The 25,502-nt window shown below is 45.2% G+C and overlaps 1 protein-coding gene across 1 annotated transcript in view; it reads left to right on the top strand.

Annotated features, from left to right (window-relative positions):
- Positions 1–1,834: 1,834 nt before the first annotated feature.
- RFLNA (refilin A) overlaps positions 1,835–25,502 on the top strand; it is a 41,138-nt gene continuing 17,470 nt past the window's right edge. The window contains exons 1-2 of the mRNA XM_069960936.1: positions 1,835–1,939; positions 7,509–7,865. Of these exons, the coding sequence (XP_069817037.1) occupies positions 7,647–7,865 (219 nt within the window). The 5' untranslated portion in view covers positions 1,835–1,939; positions 7,509–7,646. The remainder of the gene's footprint in view (positions 1,940–7,508; positions 7,866–25,502) is intronic.

The raw sequence follows: 25,502 nt of genomic DNA on the forward strand, positions 1-25,502 counted from the left end.
ATAAGACAACCAGATCTGTGAGATAAGTGCAGAGTAGGAGATAATTGTGTCGATAGAGTTGTGCTGAGGTAGAGTAGCAGGGAGGAGGATGCCGTGAGAGTCTCAACCCATGGAGTAATGTGCTCTGCCGGGATGTTGGAGGATATAATAGAAGACTTGTAGAAGAAGAACACCTGGGCCTGTGTATTGACCTTTACTTTAGTTTTCACACCACCTTATGCCCACTAGCGTTGGCCGTACCATACTAATGGGTGACACAGGCCCCAGACCTTGTTACCTGGGTTGAGTGGAATGCTTAGGGTTCCCTGCTGACACCCGCGCTGCGAGATGGAGTCCATAGGCTTACTGCAACTTTGCTCCACCCGGATCAGTTCCTAGCTCTTTGGCTCTATAGTGGGTTGAGGTTATCTCTTGGCTGGTCCTCTCCTAAGAGGTTTAACACTGCATAGTGCTTTGTGTGGATACTTGTAAGAAGGTTGGTAACAGTGGGCTGTCTTGCGTCCTACCCGTGCAGGGTACTGGCTAAGACTGAACTGTGGGGATCTGGCAGAGGGCCAGGGCCCGGACAAAACTGCTGTGGAGAGCTATCTAGCTTGCGTCCTTCCTCCACACTGTCCCGAACGGAAAGCTCTTGCTCCTCCCCCGCCCAAGGGACTAACTTCCTCTACAGCATGTAGGGTGCGCTGTGATTAGGTGAACAGAGAGCAATAGAAGAACAGAAAGGAGAGGTGATAGGACAGAAGAAAGCAGCAATCCTACTAGTCTACAGATTCTGGTACACATAAATAATAACCCATTGTGATCCTTCAGCTGTGCAGCTTCCATATACTAATACATATTACAGCGACATCTAGTGGTCAACTCTTAATACTACTTTCACCATAATAAGACCACAAAAAGTACAGACTTTTGCGAAAGGTGTATACAACAGTAACACCCCTAGTGGGAAAGCACAGATGTACCTAATAGTACCTTCACACAGTCAAAAACACAGATTTTCATGCAGAATCCACACCAATATTAACATCACAATCCTTAAAGGGGTATTCCAAGAGAAATTAACTTAACCCTTATCCACAGAATAGGGGACAAGTAAGAGATCACGAGGGGTCCAACCACATAACCTCCCACGATCTCCATATCAGGCCCCCGACTTCTGTGTTATGAATACAGCTGCAGGTACGCCATGTGACCCGCGGTTCTAGTCATCCCTTTGAAGGTTCCGGGGAGAGCTGAGCAGAGCGCTCTTCCGGCTTACTCGGCTCTTTCTGCCAGCTCCATAGAAATGAATAAAGCCGGGGGTCACGTGCTGTACCTGCATCTCTATTCATAACACAGAAGCCGGGGGCCGAAAGGGAGATCGCTGGGGGGTTCAGAGTTCAGAACCCCGTGATCTCTTACTTGTCCCCTATCCTGTGGACAAGGTAATTTTGCTCGGAATGCTCGGAATCCAATTGATTATAATGCGGAACAAAGAAAAAAATGTGGTTTTAACACAACAGTGGCACGTCACTTTTCCACGCATGGATTTTGAGGAGGAAATTTGAGAGCAGTTTTTGCCAGTGTGAACATGCTCTACTATGAATAACAGATCTGAACAGAAGACATATCAATCATGAGAAATCATAGACACAACTGGAAAACACTCCAGTCTGCAGACACTGACACTTGTGAGCCATGATGTTACAGGAAACACAGTGGGGACTGTTCTGGTGGAGGTAGGGGAAGCTGGTGACAGGCTGCTGCAGCCCAGGCTACTTTGACATTTGCAGATCAGCTGTGCTGCCTCCACCTCTGTCCCTCCCTCAGTAGGGCAGCCCTGGAGTGGATGGGCTGGATTCCCTCCAGATCTGAGAGCTGCAGCTCCAGGGAGCACTCGCCTCCAGCTCTCTGCTTCTAGCTGCCTGCACTGTGCCCTGGAAGGAGAAGCCCAAGCCTAGTAAGTGCCCTGTCCCCTCTGTGCCAGCTGTGAGTGCCTTGCTGTGTGTGTGTGCCAGTTGTGAGTGCCCTGCTGTGTGTGCCAGTTGTGAGTGCCCTGCTGTGTGTGTGCCAGTTGTGAGTGCCCTGCTGTGTGTGTGCCAGTTGTGAGTGCCCTACTGTGTGTGCCAGTTGTGAGTGCCCTGCTGTGTGTGTGTGCCAGTTGTGAGTGCCTTGCTGTGTGTGTGTGCCAGTTGTGAGTGCCCTGCTGTGTGTGTGTGCCAGTTGTGAGTGCCCTGCTGTGTGTGTGCCAGTTGTGAGTGCCCTGCTGTGTGTGTGCACCAGGCATCCTGTCCCCTTTCTTGCTGCACTCCTCTATACAATGCTGTCCATAGTATTCTGTATATTGATGTAGCAGAGCTCTCTGTGTTGTCTGACTTTGCATCCTTTATGAATTGTAATATGTATGATGTTTTCCTGCAGTCCTATGTAAAATCACACAATGACAAACTTCTGTAAATCAGAAATCTATAATATGGTATAGTTTACCCTTGTACACTATGGGAAAGTCTGAGGTGGGACAGGGACATAAGTTATAAGGCTATACTGTATACCAGGGGTAGGGAACCTTGGCTCTCCAGCTGTTGCAAAACTACAACTCCCATCATGCCTGGACAGCCAAAGCTAAACTACAACTCCCATCATGCCTGGACAGCCAAAGCTTTAGCTCTCATCATCCAGGCATGATGGGAGTTGTAGTTTTGCAACAGCTGGAGAGCCAAGGTTCCCTACCCCTGCTGTATATGTTGCATTGCAGAATATACCAGTGTATAGATGCACTGTGCTGGTTTATTATATTCACATTGATTATACAAGGTGTAAAGCCAACCCTCTCCATTCATGAATTCAGATTATATATAGATGCTTTGTATCACCCTGGTGCGATATCAAGTCTTCTGTCAGCCGTCACCCCTGTAATCCGGACTGCACCCCGGCATTGGTTGTTTGGGTTTCCTTTGCTCAAACTTTTATCTGTATGACCTTTTTTACGCCTATTTTCCACAAGTGCTTCTGGGAGAGAAGGGGTTAAGCAATGGATACAATGATATTCTTTTTCATATGGTTTGAATTGATGTACTGTAAAGGCAGTTTGTGTAAAAGAGTAGAATGGGGGCATTGATCCCGGGGCTGGAATTCCCATTTGGTCTACCTATGTTTACAGTACACTGCTTCCCTAACATTGCACCAGCTCAGGTTACCAGTCCTAGAGATATTATAGAGAGTTAACCTCTTACTGGCGTGGTACAGTAGCTTCACCTGGATCCCACATGGTAGAAGCAGTAAAGCGCCCTGGGGAGATAGATGGAACAGAGAGAGCAGACATTTCACAAATGTATCCGATGTATCAAAACCAGAGAACGTACAGCTTAGTAGACATACTCCCCTTCTGTACATCAGCTCATGGCTAGCCTAGGTTATTGTTCGTTACATTTATCATTCATTATCAAATCGGACGTGAAATAACCGTCAGTACTATGTCACGTGTCACCTTTCAGTAATGCAGGTTGCGCAATTATTTACGCATATTTTGGACGATTTACTGGTCAGCGGCCAAATACTCAGCTCTTCCAGCTATCCCAAGTCTAATCAGCCGGGGGATAATACTGACGGGGTTAAATATAGTAAACACCTGCACTCCAGTGGATTCAAGGAATTGGGGAATAAGGGATTGGTTGGAATGTATGTAAATGAGTGGTTAATAGGAATGGAGTAATATTAATAGGTGTGGTCGGTAGTTTACTGGAGACGCTATCTGGCCATCTAACATATACGTTTTGCCTAAGGAATTTGCAATTTACTAAGCAGCACCAATATGTTTGTGTGTTTATAATTATTATTATTATTATCATTAATATTTTTGACATTTAAATTTACAATCACACATCTGTTCACACAACGTTTTTTTCTGTTGTACAACGGCCGTGATTATTACGGAAATATACGGGATGATCTTTTCAGAGACTGGCCGTTCCGTGTCCCGGCCGGGTAACGGAACGACCGGTCTCATACGCTATGTGAACATGGCCTAATACTGCTTGGGGCTGCGTTTACACTATGTATATTTCAGTCAGTATTGCAACCAAAACCAGGAGTGGATTAAAAACACAGAAAGGCTCTGTTCACACAATGTTGAAATTGAGTGGATGGCCGCCATATAACAGTAAATAACGGCCATTATTTCAATATAACAGCCATTAAATGGCAGCCATCCACTCAATTTCAACATTGTGTGAACAGATCCTTTCTGTGTTTTTAATCCACTCCTGGTTTTGGTTGCAATACTGACTGAAATTTACTGACTGAAATATACATATACTGAGTGAAAGATACGTAGTGTGAACGCAGCCTAAGGCTATGTTCACACAGCGTAAAAGTATGGCCGTTGTAGCAATCGACAACAACTGCGTACTTTGTACGAAAAGACACGCTGCATGTTCTCCTACGGAATCCCAGCCGGAGCATATACACATAGTGTACGCTCCGGCCGGGATCCCAAGCGGCGCTGCAAACGACTGACATGTCAGTTTTCTGTGGCCACTATTCAGTGAATAACGGCTGTAGGAAACCGTGTCAGTGCACACTATGAAGCGAGCGGCTCCGGCTGCTTGCTTCATAGTGTGCTATGGGGAGTTCTGATGCGGGCGCGCGCTGTTGCGCCCACATCAGAACTCTACAGCCATAAAGATCATCCGGCCGGTACTGCAGTACCCCGGCCGGGTCACGGAACGGCTGTTCTCTTACGCCATGTGAACATGGCCTAAAGGGGTATTCCACTTGAGGCAGCAATTACAACCGGCCTCATGGAAGAAGTGTCCCAATCACAACCTTAAAGGGGCATTTCACTAGAACATAACTTTTGATATGTTGCTGCCCATGGTGAGACTAACAATTCCTTCCATACTTGTTATTATCTATTCAGTCTCCTTCCCCCAGTTCTAAGCTGCTGCTTTCTGCTGAAGACACAACCTGTGTGGGAGCTTTTCCCCCTCCCTTCCGAGATGGCTGATGTAAACAAGTCCCTGACTGGCTTTATCTGCAACTTTGTAGCTTCTTTGTACTGCTGGAAGGCTTAATCAGAGGTCAAGTTGCTAACGAACTAACTGTGATTATCCCACCCAGTATTACAAAGAAGCTACAAAGTTGCAGATAAAGCCTGCCAGGGACTTGTTTACATCAGATGTTTCAGAAGGGAGGGGAGAAAAGCTCACACACAGTTTTCTGTCTTCAGAACTGGGGGAAGGAGACTGAATAGATAATGACAAGTATGGAAGGAATTGTAAGTCTCACTATGAGTGGAATACCCCTTTAAACTCTTTGTCATGTTCCTCAAACTATTCCTAAACAATGTTAGCAGTGTGGTAGGACGCACATCTTGCTGAATAAGGACACTGCTATTAAGGAAGCTGTTGCCATAAAGGGGTTACTTGGTCTATAACAATGTTTAGGTGAGTAATACTGTACGTGTCAACATAAGATCTGGATGATGGGACCCAAGATTTCCCAGCAAAACATTGGCCAGTGTGTCACCCTACCTGAACCAACCTTTATTCTATGTGCATCCTGGTATCATCTCTTTCCAAGGAGGCAAAGCCCACATACTGTACCAGGTTACTGCCCACATGTATAAAGAAAATGTGGTTCTGACGTTTAGGTGCCCATCGTAGGCGTTTCTGGAGGCAGTCAGGCCTATCGACCAGATAGACTAGCCTTTGCCCACAACACACATTAGTTAACTTTGGGTGTTCATCGCCATATTGTCCTTTTCTTGGGCCCCTTACAGCGGGTGCTAAGATGGCATACTGCCCTTGATCTGACCCATCATTCCGTCATCAGTCCGTTCCAAATTGACCATTTTTGATGACTGCCTCCGACCTCTTCACTTGCCCGTTTTTCTTCTTCCAACATCCATCGAAATGTTGCATTCATTCTCCAATGGGCCTATGATAGATGAGATCTGCGGCTTTTGCAAAGCCTACCCCCTCAACCAGACCAGATTTTGTGTGACCGATTTTTAGTCTTCATACATTATGCATAGGGGCCATTTTCTTTGCCAAGACCACCTTACAGAAGACCACTTTTCAATTCACTCTTGGGAGTTTTCTCAAAGACATTTGGCGGTATATTTGAATGCATGCATACTGTACGCTATACATACTGACACCACCTTTATTATGGGTTTTAGGCGCTTTCCCATTGGCTATTACATAAGGGACATGTCATCTGTAAGAGGGGTGTGGTCTCCATAAGATGGGCAAAGCATCGAAATCTAAACTCATACTAGACAGTCTGTATACAGTATCTGTCAATTGTATCAATCAGCCCAACACACTGAGATGAATCTGGTGCACTTGAGTTATCTCGGACAGTGCGTCTAGATTCCCATTTTATGGAACGGACAAAGTGGCATAAAAAAATAGTGTGTTCTCCGATTTGTCGAAATTTGGAATTAGAACAATAAAGAAGGTTAGAAGAAGGGTCTATGTGTTTCTATAAAGTTTGTGTGACTATTATATAGTATAATAGATAAGTGAATTCTTCATGACTTCGGATCTGCAGGTTTGTTAAACTTCAATGTGAAATTAAGGTTCATCAGAACTGATTCTTAAATAAACCGCACTAAAATAGCTAAAAAATGGCAGACATTTAGCTGTTTTAGTGCAATTCAAAAAATTTGGGTAACCATACTTACCTGTCTGTGCTCCCCCAATGTCCTTCTATCCGGTGTCCTATGCAGCTGCCAAAATCCCGTTCAGCCAATCACTGACTCAGTAGGGACAGCGCCGCGGCCAATGATTGGCTCAGGGGGTTATCACTCTCAAGATAAGAATGACAGCCCTCTCAGCCAACCACTGACCCCATCTCTGTCCCGTCTCAGTCAGTGATTGGCTGAATGGGCTGGAGGTGGCTGAAGACACCAGAGACCCAGAGGAGGACACGGAGGGGAGTGCAGACAGGTGACAAAACTTTGTGTTTGTTTGTTATTTTTTATTCCGAACTTCTTCCGAACCTTACAAAAAGTTTGGTTAGGTACCGATCTTATCTTTTTGCAAAGTTCGGAACAAATCTCGGTTTGGAAAGTTCAGCTTGCTTGAGACATCTTCTTTGGAGTTTTGAGTTTCCACCTCAGTTTCGGCCTCTGTGGGGGGTTTCGGCACTGGGATATAATACAGAGATTTTACAAATACCAGAAACCTGAACAAAGATATATGGCAAGTAGTTCTTGTATATATGTTCTACACATTATGGAAACCAACTGCAAACTCTTTAGAATTGTGTCATCCTATGTCTTTGAGATGCTTCCAAATCGGGGGATTTTGACCCTTTCCCCCCCATTCAGGGCAGCAGCGTTTCATCCAGGGTGAGAGTTGACTTATATGGTTGCGGAATAGATAACAGTATAGTTTATAGAAGAGCAGAGCGGTGTTACATTACTAACACTCTGCTATACGGAGCCTCTATGGCTCGTGCAGATCTTGCAGATGTATATAAACAATATCTCTGGTTTTAATATTCATGTATTCTTCACCTAGGGCCTGGTCTAAGGGCGTTCTGCATGCGCACAGTGGGAAGATCCCAAAATTGTGTCTGATCTGTAAATCCAACCTGTGGAAGGAATAAACAGAAATCGGATCAGGATCTCCTGGGAGTTGACCGAGGCTGTGCCAGACATGGTAGGACATCTGAATTTACAAGGGATGGAAGACAGCTTGAAGGAGAAGAATCGGGAAGGGTTATTGGATAGTCCGGATTCTGGCCTCCCACCGAGCCCCAGCCCTCCATTCTACTCCATCTCTCCTGGCATCACTGAGAGCAGAAGTGAGGGCAGCATTACTCCCACCCAATACCCAGGATATGCCTGCAAGAAGGAAGCCAGAGAGGGGAAAGTGGTAAGTACGCCATTCCTTCTCTTCTATCTGTGTGTGCACTCGCATTCCTTATTTCCCATAATCTAAGGAGGTTTCTTGTGATAACTTGTTGGTGGATTTTTACCTTGTCCTCCATTGTGTTTACACCCTATTAGAGCATGTTAATGATGGCAGGGTGGGGTCACGGCTATGCTGTAGAATGCACTTGAGGTTTTAATGTAAGAAATAAGTGGTTAACTAATCCTTCGGGGTTTTTTCTCCCTGTAATTCACCCAATTGATTATTTGGATGTTAGAGAGCAGAATCGGTCTTCTGCTATGGCTGCTCGTAGGCTGCTATTTAACGTATGGTGAGGAGCGTTTTAGTACCTATTGTTCATATGGCATATGGATGTGCGGATGAAGAGAAGAATATGCAGAGTTTATTGCTAAAAGCTTTTACTGCTATAGAATTTTTTTTCACTGGAGTACCCCTTTAAGGTTATTTAGTGTAGGGAAATGAAGACTGAGGGGGAATTGATCAGATTAGTGGCTATAAACCACTACTTCCCAACTAATAGTCCCAGAATGCAGCAGAGGACATTTCATTATAGGAGCTAAGCTGCTAGAGATGTCATGAAGAATATCAAGTAGTTCCAGTAACAGCTAGCAGAATTGTGAATGCAGCTCTGGCAGGTCCCCCAACGTTCGGCTGAAACCTGTGGTGAAGTCTGGCAGTGAAATGTTCCGTTTCCCTGCAGTGCGCCACAGGGCAAAATAAGGATTACACAGTGTCCATTTAAATCAATGGGTTCCCTGTGTAATGTGGCAAGGGACCGGTCCTCCTGAGTGACAGGTAAACTATGTAATGGCTCCAGCCAAGAGATGGGATCGTAAACAAGAGGTTCTTCTCGTTTAACTAGAATGATCTAATAGGGGATAGAAAAATAGAGTTTTTTTAAACTGTTCAACTTCTTTACCATTACCGTAAAGGGGATATCCTAAGATTATAGCTGCACAGAACAGGTGACAAGCGTCTGATCGATGGGGGCAAACTGCTGGGAACCCCACCAATCACCATAATGGGGGTCTATCTGCTGGGAACCCAACCAATCACAATAATGGGGGTCTATCTCCTGGGAACCCCACCAATCACAATAATGGGGGTCCAACTGATGGGAACCCCACCAATCACGGCAATGGGGGTCCAACTGCTGGGAACCCCACCAATCACAACAATGGGGGTCCAACTGCTGGGAACCCCACCAATCACAATAATTGGGGTCTATCTGCTGGGAACCCCACCAATCACAGCAATGGGGGTGAAACTGCTGGGAACCCCACCAATCACAACAATGGGGGTCCAACTGATGGGAACCCTACTAATCACCACAATGGGGTCCAACTGCTGGGAACCCCACCAATCACAACAATGGGGTCCAACTGCTGGGAACCCCACCAATCACAATAATGGGGCCAACTGCTGGGAACCCCACCAATCACAATAATGGGGCCAACTGCTGGGAACCCCACCAATCACAATAATGGGGGTCTATCTGCTGGGAACCCCACCAATCACAATAATGGGGGTCCAACTGATGGGAACCCCACCAATCACAACAATGGGGGTCTATCTGCTGGGAACCCCACCAATCACAGCAATGGGGGTCCAACTGCTGGGAACCCCACCAATCACAGCAATGGGGGTCCAACTGATGGGAACCCTACTAATCACCACAATGGGGTCCAACTGCTGGGAACCCCACCAATCACAACAATGGGGTCCAACTGCTGGGAACCCCACCAATCACAATAATGGGGCCAACTGCTGGGAACCCCACCAATCACAATAATGGGGCCAACTGCTGGGAACCCCACCAATCACAATAATGGGGGTCTATCTGCTGGGAACCCCACCAATCACAATAATGGGGGTCCAACTGATGGGAACCCCACCAATCACAACAATGGGGGTCTATCTGCTGGGAACCCCACCAATCACAGCAATGGGGGTCCAACTGCTGGGAACCCCACCAATCACAGCAATGGGGGTCCAACTGATGGGAACCCCACCAATCATAATAATGGGGGTCTATCTGCTGGGAACCCCACCAATCACAATAATGGGGGTCTATCTGCTGGGAACCCCACCAATCACAACAATGGGGGTCTATCTGCTGGGAACCCCACCAATCACAGCAATGGGGGTCCAACTGCTGGGAACCCCACCAATCACAACAATGGGGGTGCCTTGTCCTCTAAGTGATTGGAGTGGCGGTATACATACTGAACGGCTGATCCCTTCACCCTCTATGGAACCTTCTAAGGTCTAAATGCCTCCATTGTCTTCAGTAGTCTTATATTTATCACATATTTATTACCTATCCTGTGACTAAATTGTAATTTTGGGAAAACCTTTAAAGTGTCACTGTCGTGAAATTTTTTTTTTGCAGAAATCAATAGTCCAGGCGATTTTAAGAAACTTTGTAATTGGGTTTATTATATGAAAAATGCATTTTTATCATGAAAAAGCAGTTTGAAGCTCTACCCCCTGTCTTCATTGTTCTCCTATGGAGAGAGCTAAAGAAAAGACCAAAACAGGACAACAAAGAGTTAATCTACAAATCCCTCACGGGATATCTCCTGTGACAGTCACCAGTGACCTGTCTGAGCTCAGATTACAGCTGTCACCCAGCTCAGTGCCTGTAATCCTCTGTTATCTGCTTTCTGCTGCCGGCTAACTCCCTCCTTCCTCCTCCCCCCTCCCCCTCCCTAGAACAGACAGGGGACGTCTCCTGCAACAAGTCACAATTTTCAGATTTTTCAGAGTGGATGAAAAAGAGGAAGGAGGGGGGGACCTGGGAAAAGGCTTTTTACATGCAGATAATGGCAGATTTGGCTAATAAACCCAATTACAAAGTTTCTTAAAATCGCCTGGACTATTGATTTCTGCAAAAAAAAAAAAAAAATACGACAGTGACTCTTTAAGGCAATGTTCCTGCAACTGGGAAATTACAGCCGTCTTTTTGGACAAATGTCAATTCAGTGCCAAAAGACAGCCGTCTATTGGTAATGACGCCCGCAAATAATGATCATGCTCCTGCTGCTTTGTGCAGAAGACACAGAAAACTGTATAAGAGCTGTTCACTCTGTCCCCGCTCCTCCCTCTCTACCCAGATTGTTCATGTTAACAGCCCCCTACTTAGCTGTCTCTGCACTCTGTAATGTCGGGAGGGTTAATCTAAGGTTAAGTTGCTGATGACCTCACTGTGATTAACCTTTCTGGCATTACAGAGTGCAGAAACAGTCGGCTAGGGAGGCTAATTACATCTATTTATATGAGCCGTCCAGGAAGAGAGGGAGGAGGAAGGAGTTCACAGCGGAGGGAGCACAGCTATGCTATGCGAGTCGGCATAACTTTAAGCTGCTTCATAGTATACCTTCCAGTGGCTAAGGAAGGACATTTATAGTTTATTGCTTGAAAGATCTGCTTTCCATGTGTCTCTAGATGGTTGAACAGATTCCATCAGTTTACATTTAAAGGGAAACTCCAGCCCCCCCAAAAAAAAATTTCAAATAAACTAGTGAAAGTTATATAGATTTGAAAATCTCCAGTCTTCCAGTACTTATCAGCTGCTGTATGTCCTGCATGAAGTGGTGTATTCTTTCCAGTCTGACTCAGTGCTCTCTGCTACCACCACTGTCCAGAGGAGCAGCAAATCCCCATAGAAAACCTCTCCTGCTCTGGTCAGTTCCTGACATGGACAGAGGTGGCAGCAGAGAGCACTGTGTCAGACTAGAAAGAATATACCACTTCCTGTAGGACATACAGCAGCTGATAAGTACTGGAAGACTGGAGATTTTTAAATAGAATTGAATTACAAATCTATATAATTTTATAACACCAGCTGATTTGAATGATTTTTTTGGGGGGGCTGGAGTTCCCCTTTAAATGCAACTAGAAACTAGACTTAATAAAAAGAGAATCCCCATAACAGACCTGTATGTATAATTCATGCCATGAATGTCTAATAGAAGATGATGGTTTTACCTATAGTAACTCTAATAGACGTGGAAGGGAAGAACCACACACATGTACTGCTGCTTCTCCATTTGGCGGCGGCTCAGATGGGATGGGTGCTTCTCCATTGATCGGCATGGATGCAGGTCTCAGATGTGAAACCCACCTTCATTGGACACTGTAAAAGAACAAAGCTAAAGAAGGGGGTGTGGTCAACAGAAGCATCAGCTCCCCCGATGTCCTCCTATAGTGTCTCCAGGTCCCCCGCTGAATGATCCTACCTCCAGTTCTGAGACGGACTTGTCTCTGCAGTGACTGCCTGCTCAGCCAATCACTGGCCACGGTGCTGCTCTGGCCTGTTGGAATGATCCTACCTCCAGTTCTGAGACGGACTTGTCTCTGCAGTGACTGCCTGCTCAGCCAATCACTGGCCAGGGTGCTGCTCTGGCCTGTTGGAATGATCCTACCTCCAGTTCTGAGACGGACTTGTCTCTGCAGTGACTGCCTGCTCAGCCAATCACTGGCCACGGTGCTGCTCTGGCCTGTTGGAATGATCCTACCTCCAGTTCTGAGACGGACTTGTCTCTGCAGTGACTGCCTGCTCAGCCAATCACTGGCCAGGGTGCTGCTCTGGCCTGTTGGACCACTGAGCAGGGTACACGGGGTTATGTGACCTGGTTATTTGGGCTGATGTCCTGTGAGCGGGCTCGGTGCGTAGCTTTGTACATTGGCTTTCCCTGAGCGCTGTCATTGGGAATAGGGAAGAAACAGGAAGACACGAGGTGAAACTATGAGAAGTATGCGATCACGATGGCAACACACAGACATGTGATATTTAAATCTACTTTGATGACATTTCCATCACTTGTTTTCCGCACTGTTCCTTGTCTTGTCTGTAGCTGATTGTGTCCTTCAGGAGCCACATCACGTTAGAGGAAAGTTATTTTGTTCATATATATATATATAACCTATGCAGTATAGGTTGAAAGTGTGATTTTTTTTTTTTTTTACTTTAGTTTTAACCCCTTGCACCCTCTGCAGCACAACCCGGGCACTCCAGTTAGTGCCACAAATCTCCTTCATTCTCTGCCATTACTTAATTGGACACATCCTCTCCAGAAAATTACTGTTAAAGGGGTTCCTCCGGTGAAAAGTTTTTTATGTCATATCAACTGGTGTCAGAAAGTTATACAGATTTATAATTTACTTCTATTTAAAAATCTCCAGTCTTTCAGTACTTATCAGCTGCTGTATGTCCTGCAGGAAGTGGTATATTCTTTCCAGTCTGACACAGTACTCTCTGCTGCCACCTCTGTCCATGTCAGGAACTGTCCAGAGCAGGAGAGGTTTTCTATGGGGATTTGCTGCTGCTTTGGACAGTTCCTGACATGGACAGAGGTGGCAGCAAAGAGCATTGTGTCAGACTGTAAAAAATACACCACTTCCTGCAGGACCTACAGCAGCTGATAAGTACTTGAAGACTTGATTTTTTAAATAGAAGTAATCTATAAATCTGTATAAATTTCTGATTGATGTCACTTCCTGGATAACAGGGGATGTCACAACTCCCAGAGTTGTGCGGGCTGTGGCTGCTGGAGAGGATGACGGCACAGGGATGCTCAGTGTCCCTCCAGTGCCCCTCAGTGTCCCCCTACCATCATCCTCTCCAGCAGCCACAGCCCGCACAGCTCTTGGAATCGGGTCGTGACACCACCATGTTATCCAGGAAGTGACATCACCATGTTATCCAGGAAGTGACATCACCATGTTATCCAGGAAGTGACATCACCATGTTATCCAGGAAGTGACATCACCATGTTATCCAGGAAGTGACATCACCATGTTATCCAGGAAGTGACATCACCATGTTATCCAGGAAGTGACATCACCATGTTATCCAGGAAGTGAAGCCTTGATGCAGTAGTAAGTGCAGAGAAAAAAGTACTTTATGTGCATTTTCCTTAATAAGTGTATATTGGTGATTTGTATAACTTTTGGGGGGCAATACAATACTTTAATAAAAAAAACTTTGCCGGACTTCTCCTTAAATATATTTGCAGTCATGTGGGAGAGATTTATCAAAATCTGTGCAGAGGATCAGTGCCCATAGCAACCAATCAGATTTTAGGTTTCATTCCTCAGAGGCCTTTTTAAAAATAAAAGAAGCAATCTGATTGGTTGCTATGGGTAACTGCTCCTCTGCACAGGCTGTGATAAATCCTCCTAATACAGTGTAAATGACTAGATGGCCCCCACCTAGACTGGAAAAGCCATCAACACAGCCACGTACTTCACAAGTCTCAGTTATGGAATGTTCTCTGTTCTCATGTTGTGTGATTCCACAATCTGTACTTGTACTTCTGGATCGGTGTCCCACAATTCCTTTCCCGGGTTTCCACATAACACAGAGCTGTCACTTTTAGACCACGTTCACACAACGATTTTCGACAGTCGTTACTTGATACTCAAAACAGTCGTTGCGATAATGGCCGTTGGAACATTATTCTAGTTCAAAGTCAAAGACGACTCTTTTGGATGTGTCTTTAATTAAAAGGTCCATTGATTTTAGTACAAAGGACGGTGTAGTAAACTGTATATGCGACATATGAGGTTTCTTCAAAAAACGTGTTGAAAAAAAAACAAACATGTTGTACAAATTCATCTATAGGCGAACTTCAGCTAAACTAAAGCTCATCTTTATAGTGTCAGGCCATGGAGCCCTCCGTGACCCAGTGACCACTCTGCATAATAGGAGAACTGAAATGATATGGCACTTGAAGTGGCACTTAACATAAGGGGGGTCCCTGTTGCCTTATTGGGTCCAGTGACCCCTGAAACTTGAAAGCTGAATGAGCATTCTCAGCCTATAGGACTGAGGAGTCTAGGAGCAGGCCTTAGTTCAGGGGTCTCAGTGGACAGATTAGGTGTGATGTGACTATATAATGGGTTTACAGGACTTAACTCAGGGACTTAGCATCTTACTTATTTTCAATTAAAGGGGTAGCTCATCAAAAGTTTTTTTTCTTTCAAAATACCATAAAGTGCCAAAGATTTGTAATTTACACCTATTAAAAAATCTCCAGTACTTATCAGCTGCCGCATGTCCTGCAGGAAGTGATGTATTCTCTCCAGTCTGATACAGTGCTCTCTGCTGCCACCTCTGTCCATGTCAGGAACTGTCCAGAGAAGCAGTAAATACCCATAGAAAACCTTTCCACTTTCTGCAGGACTGGAAGTACTGGAAGACTTGAGTTTTTTTTTTTTTTTAATAGAAGTAAATTACAAATTTCTGGCACTAATTGATTTGAAAGAATTTTTTTTTTTGTGAACTACTCCGGTAATTTTCATCTGAATGCTGATGCTCAATGCTTATGTGTCACACCATTATAGCTTGGGGGAAAGACGATCTTTCCATTGAGCTGGGTGAATGGCGGCTTTCTCAGGTCCAATATTGCAAAATTCTCCCCTTGGGTGAAGTTGTCATTTAGTGAAATTAATCACCCAGCAAAAGTTCAAGACCAAAGTGGGAGAAGAGCCCAGTGACTCTGATGGATGGCTGCACTACATTGCCAGCAAGCTTCCTGGGGGCAAATTCTGCCAAATGGTTTATGTCTCCCCCTACTGGCTGCTTCTATGCATTACAGCCTGACCATAACCAGAAGCTGGAGGAGCCGAGAAAAGCAAATGATTATTCTATCCCTGTAACTTTAATCCATGGCTATTACTATTAGGCCTGTGTGCAGTCGGAAGGAAGGGCGTAAGCTCAGAATTCCATAGATGAAGGATCGTCTTTCTGTGTCAATCTTTCAGATAGTTTAAATATGACAGGTGCCCCTGTGCCAGACCTCACGGAGCCAAGTCTTGTTTACAGCCGCACTGTAAAAGTGTAAGCCGATATACTGTGATGTCAGTGCTCATAGAGGTGTGCGGGGCTATAAATCCCATCAACCTAACACAGGTCTACAGAATTTACTCAGCTCCAATAATATGCGTCAAATGTCATCATTTATTTGACACATTTGGGACTGGGAAAGGAAATCTAGTCCAACTTTGGGGACATTCGGAGATTGATGAGAAAAGTCACAATTCTAGGCTTAAAGGGGAACTCCGAACTGATTTTCTTTTTCTCTCAAATAAACTGATGTTAGGAAGTTATATAGATTTGTTATTTACTTCTATTAAAAAATCTCAAGTCTTCCAGTATTTATCAGCTGCTGTATGTCCTGCAGGAAGTGGTGTATTCTTTCCAGTCTGACACAGTGCTCTCTGCCGCCACCTCTGTCCATGTCAGGAACTGGTATTCTCTGCGGTCATTGTATGGGTTTATTCATGATAATTTTATTGCCAGCATGGTTACACACACAGCGATACTAAATATGTGTACTTTTTTTCTTTTTCTTTCTTTTCTACATTTATTATAACATTGGGGGCTATGGGAATTGTGTGGATATTGCACTATTTTTTTTTTTTTTTTTACTTTATCTTACTGTCCCACCTGATGACAGGTATAATACACTGCAGTCCTGTCAAAGCCACAGCTGATCAGGGAAGCCTCCAGTTGTCATAGCTACCACCTGGACGTTACAACATTTATAGGGTTAACTACCGCAATCTGAGCTCAGCTCAGGTCCCAGCAGTGGCGGCAGGTGCCCGGCTATCACTGACAGCCAGGACCCGCCATGGATAGAATGGGGGCAGCTTATGCGCCTGCTCTTAGTTTCCCTTTAATGGGAATCTATCAGCTATGATTTATGTTCCAAACTGCTGACACTTTAAGATAGCTGTAAGGACAAGGAGACACTTTGTACCGGTCATATATCCAGCTGTGCTTCCAGGATGTAGAGAAATGCTTTTATACTCTGGTAGTAGGAGTCAAAGAGGCTTTCCCAAGCTCTTGATCTGCTAAGTGAAGAAGCACAGAATAATAATTACAAGACAATACAAAGTTATGGAACGTTGTAATGTCTGTTCAGTTTGCAGCAGAAGAGTTCCCCTTTAAAGGAGAAGACTGGCGAAATTTTTTATTAAAGTATTGTATTGCCCCCCCAAAAGTTATACAAATCCCCAATATGCACTTATTATGGGAAATGCACATAAAGTGTTTTTTTTTCCCCTGCACTTACTACTGCATCAAGGCTGCCATCATCCTCTCCAGCAGCCACAGCCCGCACAGCTCTGGGAGTCGGGTCGTGACATCACCATGTTATCCAGCAAGTGACATCACCATTTTATTCAGGAAGTGACATCACCATTTTATTCAGGAAGTGACATTACCATGTTATCCAGGAAGTGACATCACTACGTTATCCAAGAAGTGACATCACCATGTTATCCAGGAAGTGACATCACCATGCTATCCAGGAAGTGACATCACCATGCTATCCAGGAAGTGACATCATCATGTTATCCAGAAAGTGACATTACCATGTTATCCAGGAAGTGACATCACTACGTTATCCAAGAAGTGACATCACCATGTTATCCAGGAAGTGACATCACCATGCTATCCAGGAAGTGACATCATCATGTTATCCAGAAAGTGACATCATCATGTTATCCAGGAAGTGACATCACCATGTTAGCGAGGAGGTGACATCACCATGTTATCCAGGAAGTGACATCACTACGTTATCCAAGAAGTGACATCACCATGTTATCCAGGAAGTGACATCACCATGCTATCCAGGAAGTGACATCACCATGCTATCCAGGAAGTGACATCATCATGTTATCCAGAAAGTGACATTACCATGTTATCCAGGAAGTGACATCACTACGTTATCCAAGAAGTGACATCACCATGCTATCCAGGAAGTGACATCACCATGCTATCCAGGAAGTGACATCACCATGTTATCCAGGAAGTGACATCATCATGTTATCCAGGAAGTGACATCACCATGTTATCCAGGAAGTGACATCACTACGTTATCCAGGAAGTGACATCACCATGTTATCCAGGAAGTGACATCACCATGTTATCCAGGAAGTGACATCACCATGTTATCCAGGAAGTGAAGCCTTGATGCAGTAGTAAGTGCAGGGAAAAAAAGCACTTTATAAGCATTTCATGTAATAAGTGTATATTGGTGATTTGTATAACTTTTGGGGAGCAATACAATACTTTAATACAAATTTTTGCCGGACTTCTCCTTTAACTACTACAGACGCTATAACCAAAATCTCCAGCATTGTCAACTCCATTATGGAAGATGATGGTGTCTCCTTAGTTAGTTGTTATAGTATATCAGCTGATTGATTATTGTTATAGTATATCAGCTGATTGATTATTGTTATAGTATATCAGCTGATTATCAGCTTCTTTATCTGTGTATTGCCACTGTTATCATCACGGTATAAAACACTAGGGATCCGTGCACCAGTTGGCACCGGCCACCCACAGACTTTCCCAGCAGATGTTTAGCAAGAACACAATCTATTCATTGTTAAATCCTCTGTTTTCTGTATTTGTTTAGCTCTACACAGCAGGAAAGCCGGGCATGTTTTTCAGCAGTTAATAGGGTCAGTAACTGGAGATGGGCAGTAAACTCACCCGCCATCTTCAGATAATCCATCCCTCAGTCTGTGTCAGTTCTTGGTCATCTGCATTGACTGTAACAGCTGTTTATCTTGGCTCCAGCAGCATGCTGCTCACTAAATGGACAGATAACACACAAATTCATTGTAGACGAGAACTGTTTCTAGTATTTTGGGATGAAGTCTATTTCTTAAAGGGGTAGTCCAGCGAATATCTTTTTTTTTCCTTCTTTTACATCAACTGGTTTCAGAAAGTTATGTAGATTTGTAATTTACTTCTACTTAAAAATCTCCTGTCTTTTAGTACTTATCAACTGCTGTATGCCTTGCAGGAAGTGGTGTATTCTTTTCAGTGTGACACAGTGCTCTCTGCTGCTCCCGCTGTCCGAGACAGGAACTGTCCAGAGCAGGAGAGGTTTTCTATGGGGTTTTGCTATTCTTTCCAGTCTAAGGCTATGTTCACACGTTCCGGGTCACGGAATGGCCGGTGTAAGAAAAGATCATCCCGGCCAGTACTGCAGTACCGGTTAGATGATCTTTACCGCTGTTCGCATCCGTGCACACCCACATGAGAATTCCCCGCTGCACTCAATGGAGCGTGCAGCCGGAGCCGCTATTCATTGAATAGCGGCCGCAAAAAAATGACATGTCAGTTTCTTGCGGCGTGGCTAGGGATCCCGGCCGGAGTGTATACTATGGGGAAGATTTATCAAACATGCTGTAAAGTGAAGCTGGCTCAGTTGCCCCTAGCAACCAATCAGATTCCACCTTTCATTTTCCAAAGAGTCTGTGAGGAATGCAAGGTGGAATCTGATTGGTTGCTAGGGGCAACTGAGCCAGCTTCACTTTACAGCATGTTTGATAAATCTTCCACATAGTATAAAGTGAAGCAGGCTCAGTTGCCCCTAGCAACCAATCAGATTCCACCTTGCATTCCTCACAGACTCTTTGGAAAATGAAAGGTGGGATCTGATTGGTTGCTAGGGGTGACTGAGCCAGTTTACACCAGGTTTGATAAATCTCCCTCTATGTGTATACACTCTGGCCGGGATCCCCTCAGCCTTCAGCACAACGTAAGTTCTGTAGTAATCACGACCGTTGCAACAACGGTCGTGATTACTACGGAACTTACGTTGCGTGAACATGGCCTGACACTGGAGTGCTGTTAGGATTTGTCCAGAGCAGTAGTAAAACCCGCATAAAACCTCTCCTGACATGGACAGAGGTGGCAGCAGAGAGCACTGTGTCAGACTGGAAAGAATACACCCCTTCCTGCAGGGCATACAGCAGCTGATAAGTACTGGAATACTAGATATTTTTAAATACTAAATTACAAATGTGTATAACTTTCTCACACCAGTTGATTTGAAAGAAAAAGATTTTCGGCGGAGTACCCCTTTACTATCCATACTTTCACCATTCATCATTTTAGATTAAAGTAAAAAAGAATAATGATAAAAGTTTCTTTCAATGGATGGTAGTTTATACAAAGCCTATATCTGACTGCAATACAAAAGAGGCTATCACTGTACAGCACACGTTAAGTACATGAAAAACATATTAACGTGATATGAGAGGAATTATTTTCTAATCCAACACTAACGTCATTGTCCAAACATTGCTCACTAATCCCTGTTTGCATAAATAGGTTGTTCAGGGCTGAAACACACAGAATATTCCAAGGTAAATACGGCCGGCATGGCAGCTCTTAGTGGCATTATTGACATCTTGTTCCAGCAGAATGATACCTCTTATTGGGATCAAACTACAATAATCGTTTCTATTGGAACAGCCTGCGCAGTGTACTTAACCCTTTCCTGTGATTGATGGGATTTCCAAAATTACGTGTCTGATTGCCCCGAGTGTATTTGGCTGGTGTTTCGTGTGCGCTATTTTACACCAAACTGCACCAATATGAAAACTGGCCACTTGAGGTTATGTTCACACAACGTATTATTTCATTAAACAATGGCCGTAAATGCAGTTTTGCAATCACCGACGTTATTAATTGAAATTGCTTGTAATGGAAACCTGTCCGCAGTTCATACACTCTGTATACACTCCTGCTGCAAGGAAAAAACTGACATGTCAGTTTCGTGCGGCCGCTATTTATTGAATAGTGGCTGCACAACACTTACATTGTGTGCTATGGGTAATTGGGATGCGGGCACATTCCAGTGTGCCCGCATCCCAATTACCCATAGCACACAATGTAAAGTGCTGGCAAAGCCGCACTTTACATGGTCTGAACTGTCAGTGTTGTGCGGCTGCTATTTAAAAAATAATTCTAAAGAAATAATAGCTGGTGTCTCACGTAGTGTGAACCCGGCCTGAGGCTGTTTTCACACACCGTCGAAATGAGAGATTACTGGAGCCGATGGCCTAAAGGGAGATGAGCAACGAAGCTAAACAAATCAGATTTTTTCGTCTCTAGTCAAAATAACAACCAGTTTTATTCTACAGATGTCATTCATGTCAATAATTATTTGTAAGCAGGCACAGGGCGGGGTATAATAAAAAAAACACTACTTACCTGTCCCATTGCCCCCGAAACATCGCGTTACAGACTACAGGGCCCCAGCCGGAACTCATTTTCCCCAAGTTCCGATGTCGTTATGACTCGGGGGGAAATGCCCAGCCCGGCTGATGGATCAGCCAATCAGTAACAGGAACGAAGCCCCCCAGTCACTGATTGGCTGAGCAGGCAATTAATTATCTGAGTCATGACTTTGCTGGAGCAGGAAATACCTGAGCCAGGCAGGTGTCCCGGAGCAGTGAGACAGCGCTACTGAGGCACAGGGAAAGGGTAAGTACGGCACAGGGAGAGATGAGTAAGGCTTCTTTATTATGTTCCTTCCTGCTAGAAATTTTTATTTCTTCTTGACGTCTCCTTTAGAGTTGGTCAGCTAAGCTCAAAGTAGATGCAAAACCAAAACTGTGGGAAAACCCATAGTAAATAAAAAAAAAAGACAGCAGAATGTCAGAATGGGAAGAATCCACCACTTCCTGCAGGACATACAGCAGCTGATAAGTACTGAAAAACCTGAGATTTTTTTAATAGAAGTAAATAAAAAAATCTCTGACACCAGATTTGAAAGAATGTTTTTTTGTTGTTTTTTTTGTGAACTGCCCCTTTAAGAACTATCTACAGCATAAAGAAGAACAAGGAGTCCTGGAAGTGAGGACAGTAAATCCAATACAAACACTCCATTATGTGGTGTGGAGATAAAACTGAAAAACAAAGTTGAGCAATAACACAGACCTGACCTGCTATAGTGTATTGTACCTTACAAGACAGCTGGGGGAATCTGGAAGAAGCAGGCCTCACTGGTGTTAGGAAATGTAAGGGGGGGGCTATAAAGGCTTGCATCAATTTTCCAGGAAACATTGTCTGGAGTCACCATATTCTCCTGACTGGTGTGAGTCGATGTTCTAGTAAATAGGCGGTGAAAATATTACTAACCCTACATTGTTATCTATTCAAGCCTGCAGGTAAGCAAAGTTATTTAAAGGGATTATCCAGTGCTACAAAAACATGGCAACTTTTTTCCAGAGACAACACCACTTTTGTCTCTAGGTTTTGCGACTCTGTTCCATTGACGTGAGCGGAGCTTAATTGCAAACCACACCTGAACTGGAGCGGTGCTGTCTCTGGAAGAAAGTGGCCATGTTTTTCTAATAATGGATAACCCCTTTAGGGTGCGTTTACACCTACAGGATCTTCGATGGCCCAAATTAGATTCAAAGCAAATCTTCAACTTTAAATCTACTGCAGATCCTGTATGTGTGAACGCCCCCTTAAAGGGAAACTATCAGCAGGTTAGATTAATCTAACCTGCTGATATGTCCCTATTGCACAGGAGATGCTGAGGAGGAGGGTATGTCTCTCACCTTCATCCTCAGCGCTGTTACGGTGCAGTTAGTCGCTTGCTCCATTATATGGTGAGACTGTTAGGAGTACTGCCCCTCCCCCATAACGCCAATCCACCCCCAGCATGATAATGGAACAGGCCATCCGGGGGAGGGCCAGATCGGCGCTATGGGGGTTGGGTAGTGCTCCTAACCCTCTTACCAGACTGTGGAGCATAACACTAACTGTACCACAACGACGGTGAGGAGGAAGGTAAGAGACATAGCCCCCCCCCCCCCATTGCACAGGAGACGCCAAGGAGGAGGGTATACACAGATTATATTTATCTAACCTACTGATATACATAAGCTCCTACATGCCCCCCATAAGGCTATCAGTGTTACTTATATGTCCCAAAAAAGTACTTTTTAAAACTTACTCATCTAGTGATAAGGCTCACAGTTAAATGCTGCGGCGCTCTGACCGATACAGCAATAAGCCATTGGCTTAGCGGCCTACCAGTGCCTCTTGTGGTTAGAGGTAGCATTGCAGAGTAGTATATATGAAGTATGTAGTTTATCGTGCTACAATAAATGGTCATTCATTTTGTACAGGACTGTAGTGAAACCTTACAAGGTATAGTAATGTCATGGATTTTTTTTATTTATTTTTTAAAGTAATTAACAGAGGTTTTAATCGCAGGCAGTTTTGCAATATACTCAATTTTTTAAAAAGTTTTCTATGTTCAAATCAATACTATACATATAGCCAATAGGTGTCTCCCTTCACTGTGCATGTGTACAGCTGCTGCACGTTCACATTCAGTAGGAGAGAATCCCGGGGGGTGCTTGCATTGTATGGTCAGCTCTCCTGTCACACAGCACCTAAACCACTGTAACCACACAGTGACGTTATACTGACTGAATTGTTATATAACACAGAGCATTGTCTCCTGGTAAGCTGTAGAGCTGATACTATAATTAGCAAAAGTTAATAATATAATTAGTATAAATTAATTACCCTGAGTTGATGTACAACCTGCATGGTGGACAGGTGTCTTTTCTTGTGTGAGCGCACAAAGGATAGGGACTTCCTGTGTTTGGTCTTTTTAAAAAAAAACAAAAAAAAAAAAACAGTTTGGCCGAACGTGTGGTGTCCCATATTTATGTATGTCGCACAGCTATAGTAAATCAAGGGTTATTGTTGTATTTTGGGATTCTGTGCACCGATGCTCTTCTCTTCTATGCACTCTCTTCTCCACCACTCACAGGAGCTGTTACATACATCCTGTAGGAAGTAGTCATATAGGGGGAGGAAGTATAGGACCTCTATTGTTAGTTCTTTTCTGATTCTCAGTGGAGCAAGACACACAGATCAGGCATCCCTGCTGAACTTAGCCAGGAGCCTGGCTATGCCAGGTTCCTTGTCCGGGACAGACCAGCTGTGATGTTAGGAGACACGTATGGAGAACGCAGAGACTTTCTTTCCTAAAGCTACACTTATAGTCAAGATGCAGTGCTAAACACTTAACAGAGGACACCTCAACCCACGTCGTGAACCTCTCTATACAGTGCAGGGCGGTATCCTAAAAGCAGAGGAACTGACCCGGATAGAGCAAAGCAGCCGTATCCAAGGCCTACATACTCACAGCGCAGGTGACACCGGGACATACTCGGACATTCTGCTCAACTCAGGTAACCAAGACTGGGGCTTGTGTCCCCCCTGTAGGACAGGTAACCCGACACTGCAGGGCAGAAGGTGGTTTGTAGCGACAAAGGTCACAACACGGACACAAGCATTCTTCTTTCAAGTATTTCTTCAAGTATTTCTCTTCACAAGTTCCGGCAGAGCACTCTACTAAATTGGGTTTGGGCTCTCTACTCAACCAAACCAGCACTACTGTTCTACCTCAGCACTTTAGCATCTCTCAGCACAGATTCAGTGAAAGCAAGTCTGTATCAGTCACGTATCTGTAACGCCTGAAGTAGTGGATCCACTGGACCGGCACCAGCGATGGCACTAACCTCACCAGGGAGCGGAGTCTAAGGGGCCGCTGGTTTTCACCAGAGCCCGCCGCAAGGCGGGACGGACTTGCTGCGGCAGGCGACCCCCAGGTCGCTACCCCTAGCTTGGTTGCTGGTGATGGCAGGCGAGGCGTGGCAGGAGCAGTAGGCAGGAGATGGTAGTGGCAGAGGTCTGTAGTCGTGACCGGAGGAGACAGGCTGAAGACAGGAGCAATAGAGTAACGGGGAAGCAGGAACCAGGAACAAGGACTAGGGACCAGGTAGTGGACAGGAATCAGGAACAACAGGGAGCTGGGCCAAACGCTATGGGAAGCATGTAGAGGCTCCAACACAGGGAACAGGGCAAGCTGGGATTTATAGGGGAGTGATTGGGTGCAACTACCAATTAGGAGCGCACTGCCCCTTTAAATCTGAGACAGCCGGCGCGCGCGCGCCCTAGGAGGCGGGTACGCGCGCGCCGGCCGGCACAGCGAGAGACAGGAGCGTGGAGAGGTGAGGCGCCCCCCGGGGCCGAAGTAATAGCAGCGCCGGGTCCCTGACTATGGACACCGGCTGCTGCATGGGGTAGGAGGCGGTCGCGGCGGCGGCCCGGAACGCGGGACGCCGCTGCGGCCGTGACAGTACCCCCCCCCTTTGGCCTCCCCCTCTTTCTTGCCTGCAGATGGCACAGGAAGCCACAAAGTCTTTGACATCTTGGAACAGACTGGACCACCAGTAGTGGCGGGAGATCCGTTGGCCGGTCTTACGGACTCCAGAGTGCCCGGCCTCCAATGAGGAATGTCCCCACTTCAAAATACCTCTTCGAAGCGCAGGGTGAACATGGGTCTTTCCGGGGGGTACTTTCCGAAGAGTAGAGGTGACGACTGGTACTAGACAATCAGGAGATATAACGTGGCAAGGGGATGTGGGTTTGTGGAAGAGATCCTTCTGTAAGTTCTCCCGGTGGTAAGAGGACATAGAGTGCTTGGTGAGGTGCTGAGGTGACTTGAGACACTGGCTGGAACAGTCCTGACCCCAACTGAGAATCTCCCCGGTTCTCCAGTCCAGCTTAGGGGCATGTAATTGCAGCCAAGGGAGTCCCAGGAGAACGGTGGGGGAAGAATGGGGCAGGACGTAGAAGGATATCTTTTCCTGATGTAAAGGACCCACCTGGAGGACTAGAGGTGCGGTCTGGTAGTGCACATGGTCGGTAAGAATTTCGCCCGTGACCGAGGAGATAGTCAGGGGCCTGGCTAGGCGGGTCACGGG

Source organism: Dendropsophus ebraccatus, chromosome 3, assembly GCF_027789765.1.
Source record: "Dendropsophus ebraccatus isolate aDenEbr1 chromosome 3, aDenEbr1.pat, whole genome shotgun sequence".
NCBI classification, from domain to species: domain Eukaryota; kingdom Metazoa; phylum Chordata; class Amphibia; order Anura; family Hylidae; genus Dendropsophus; species Dendropsophus ebraccatus.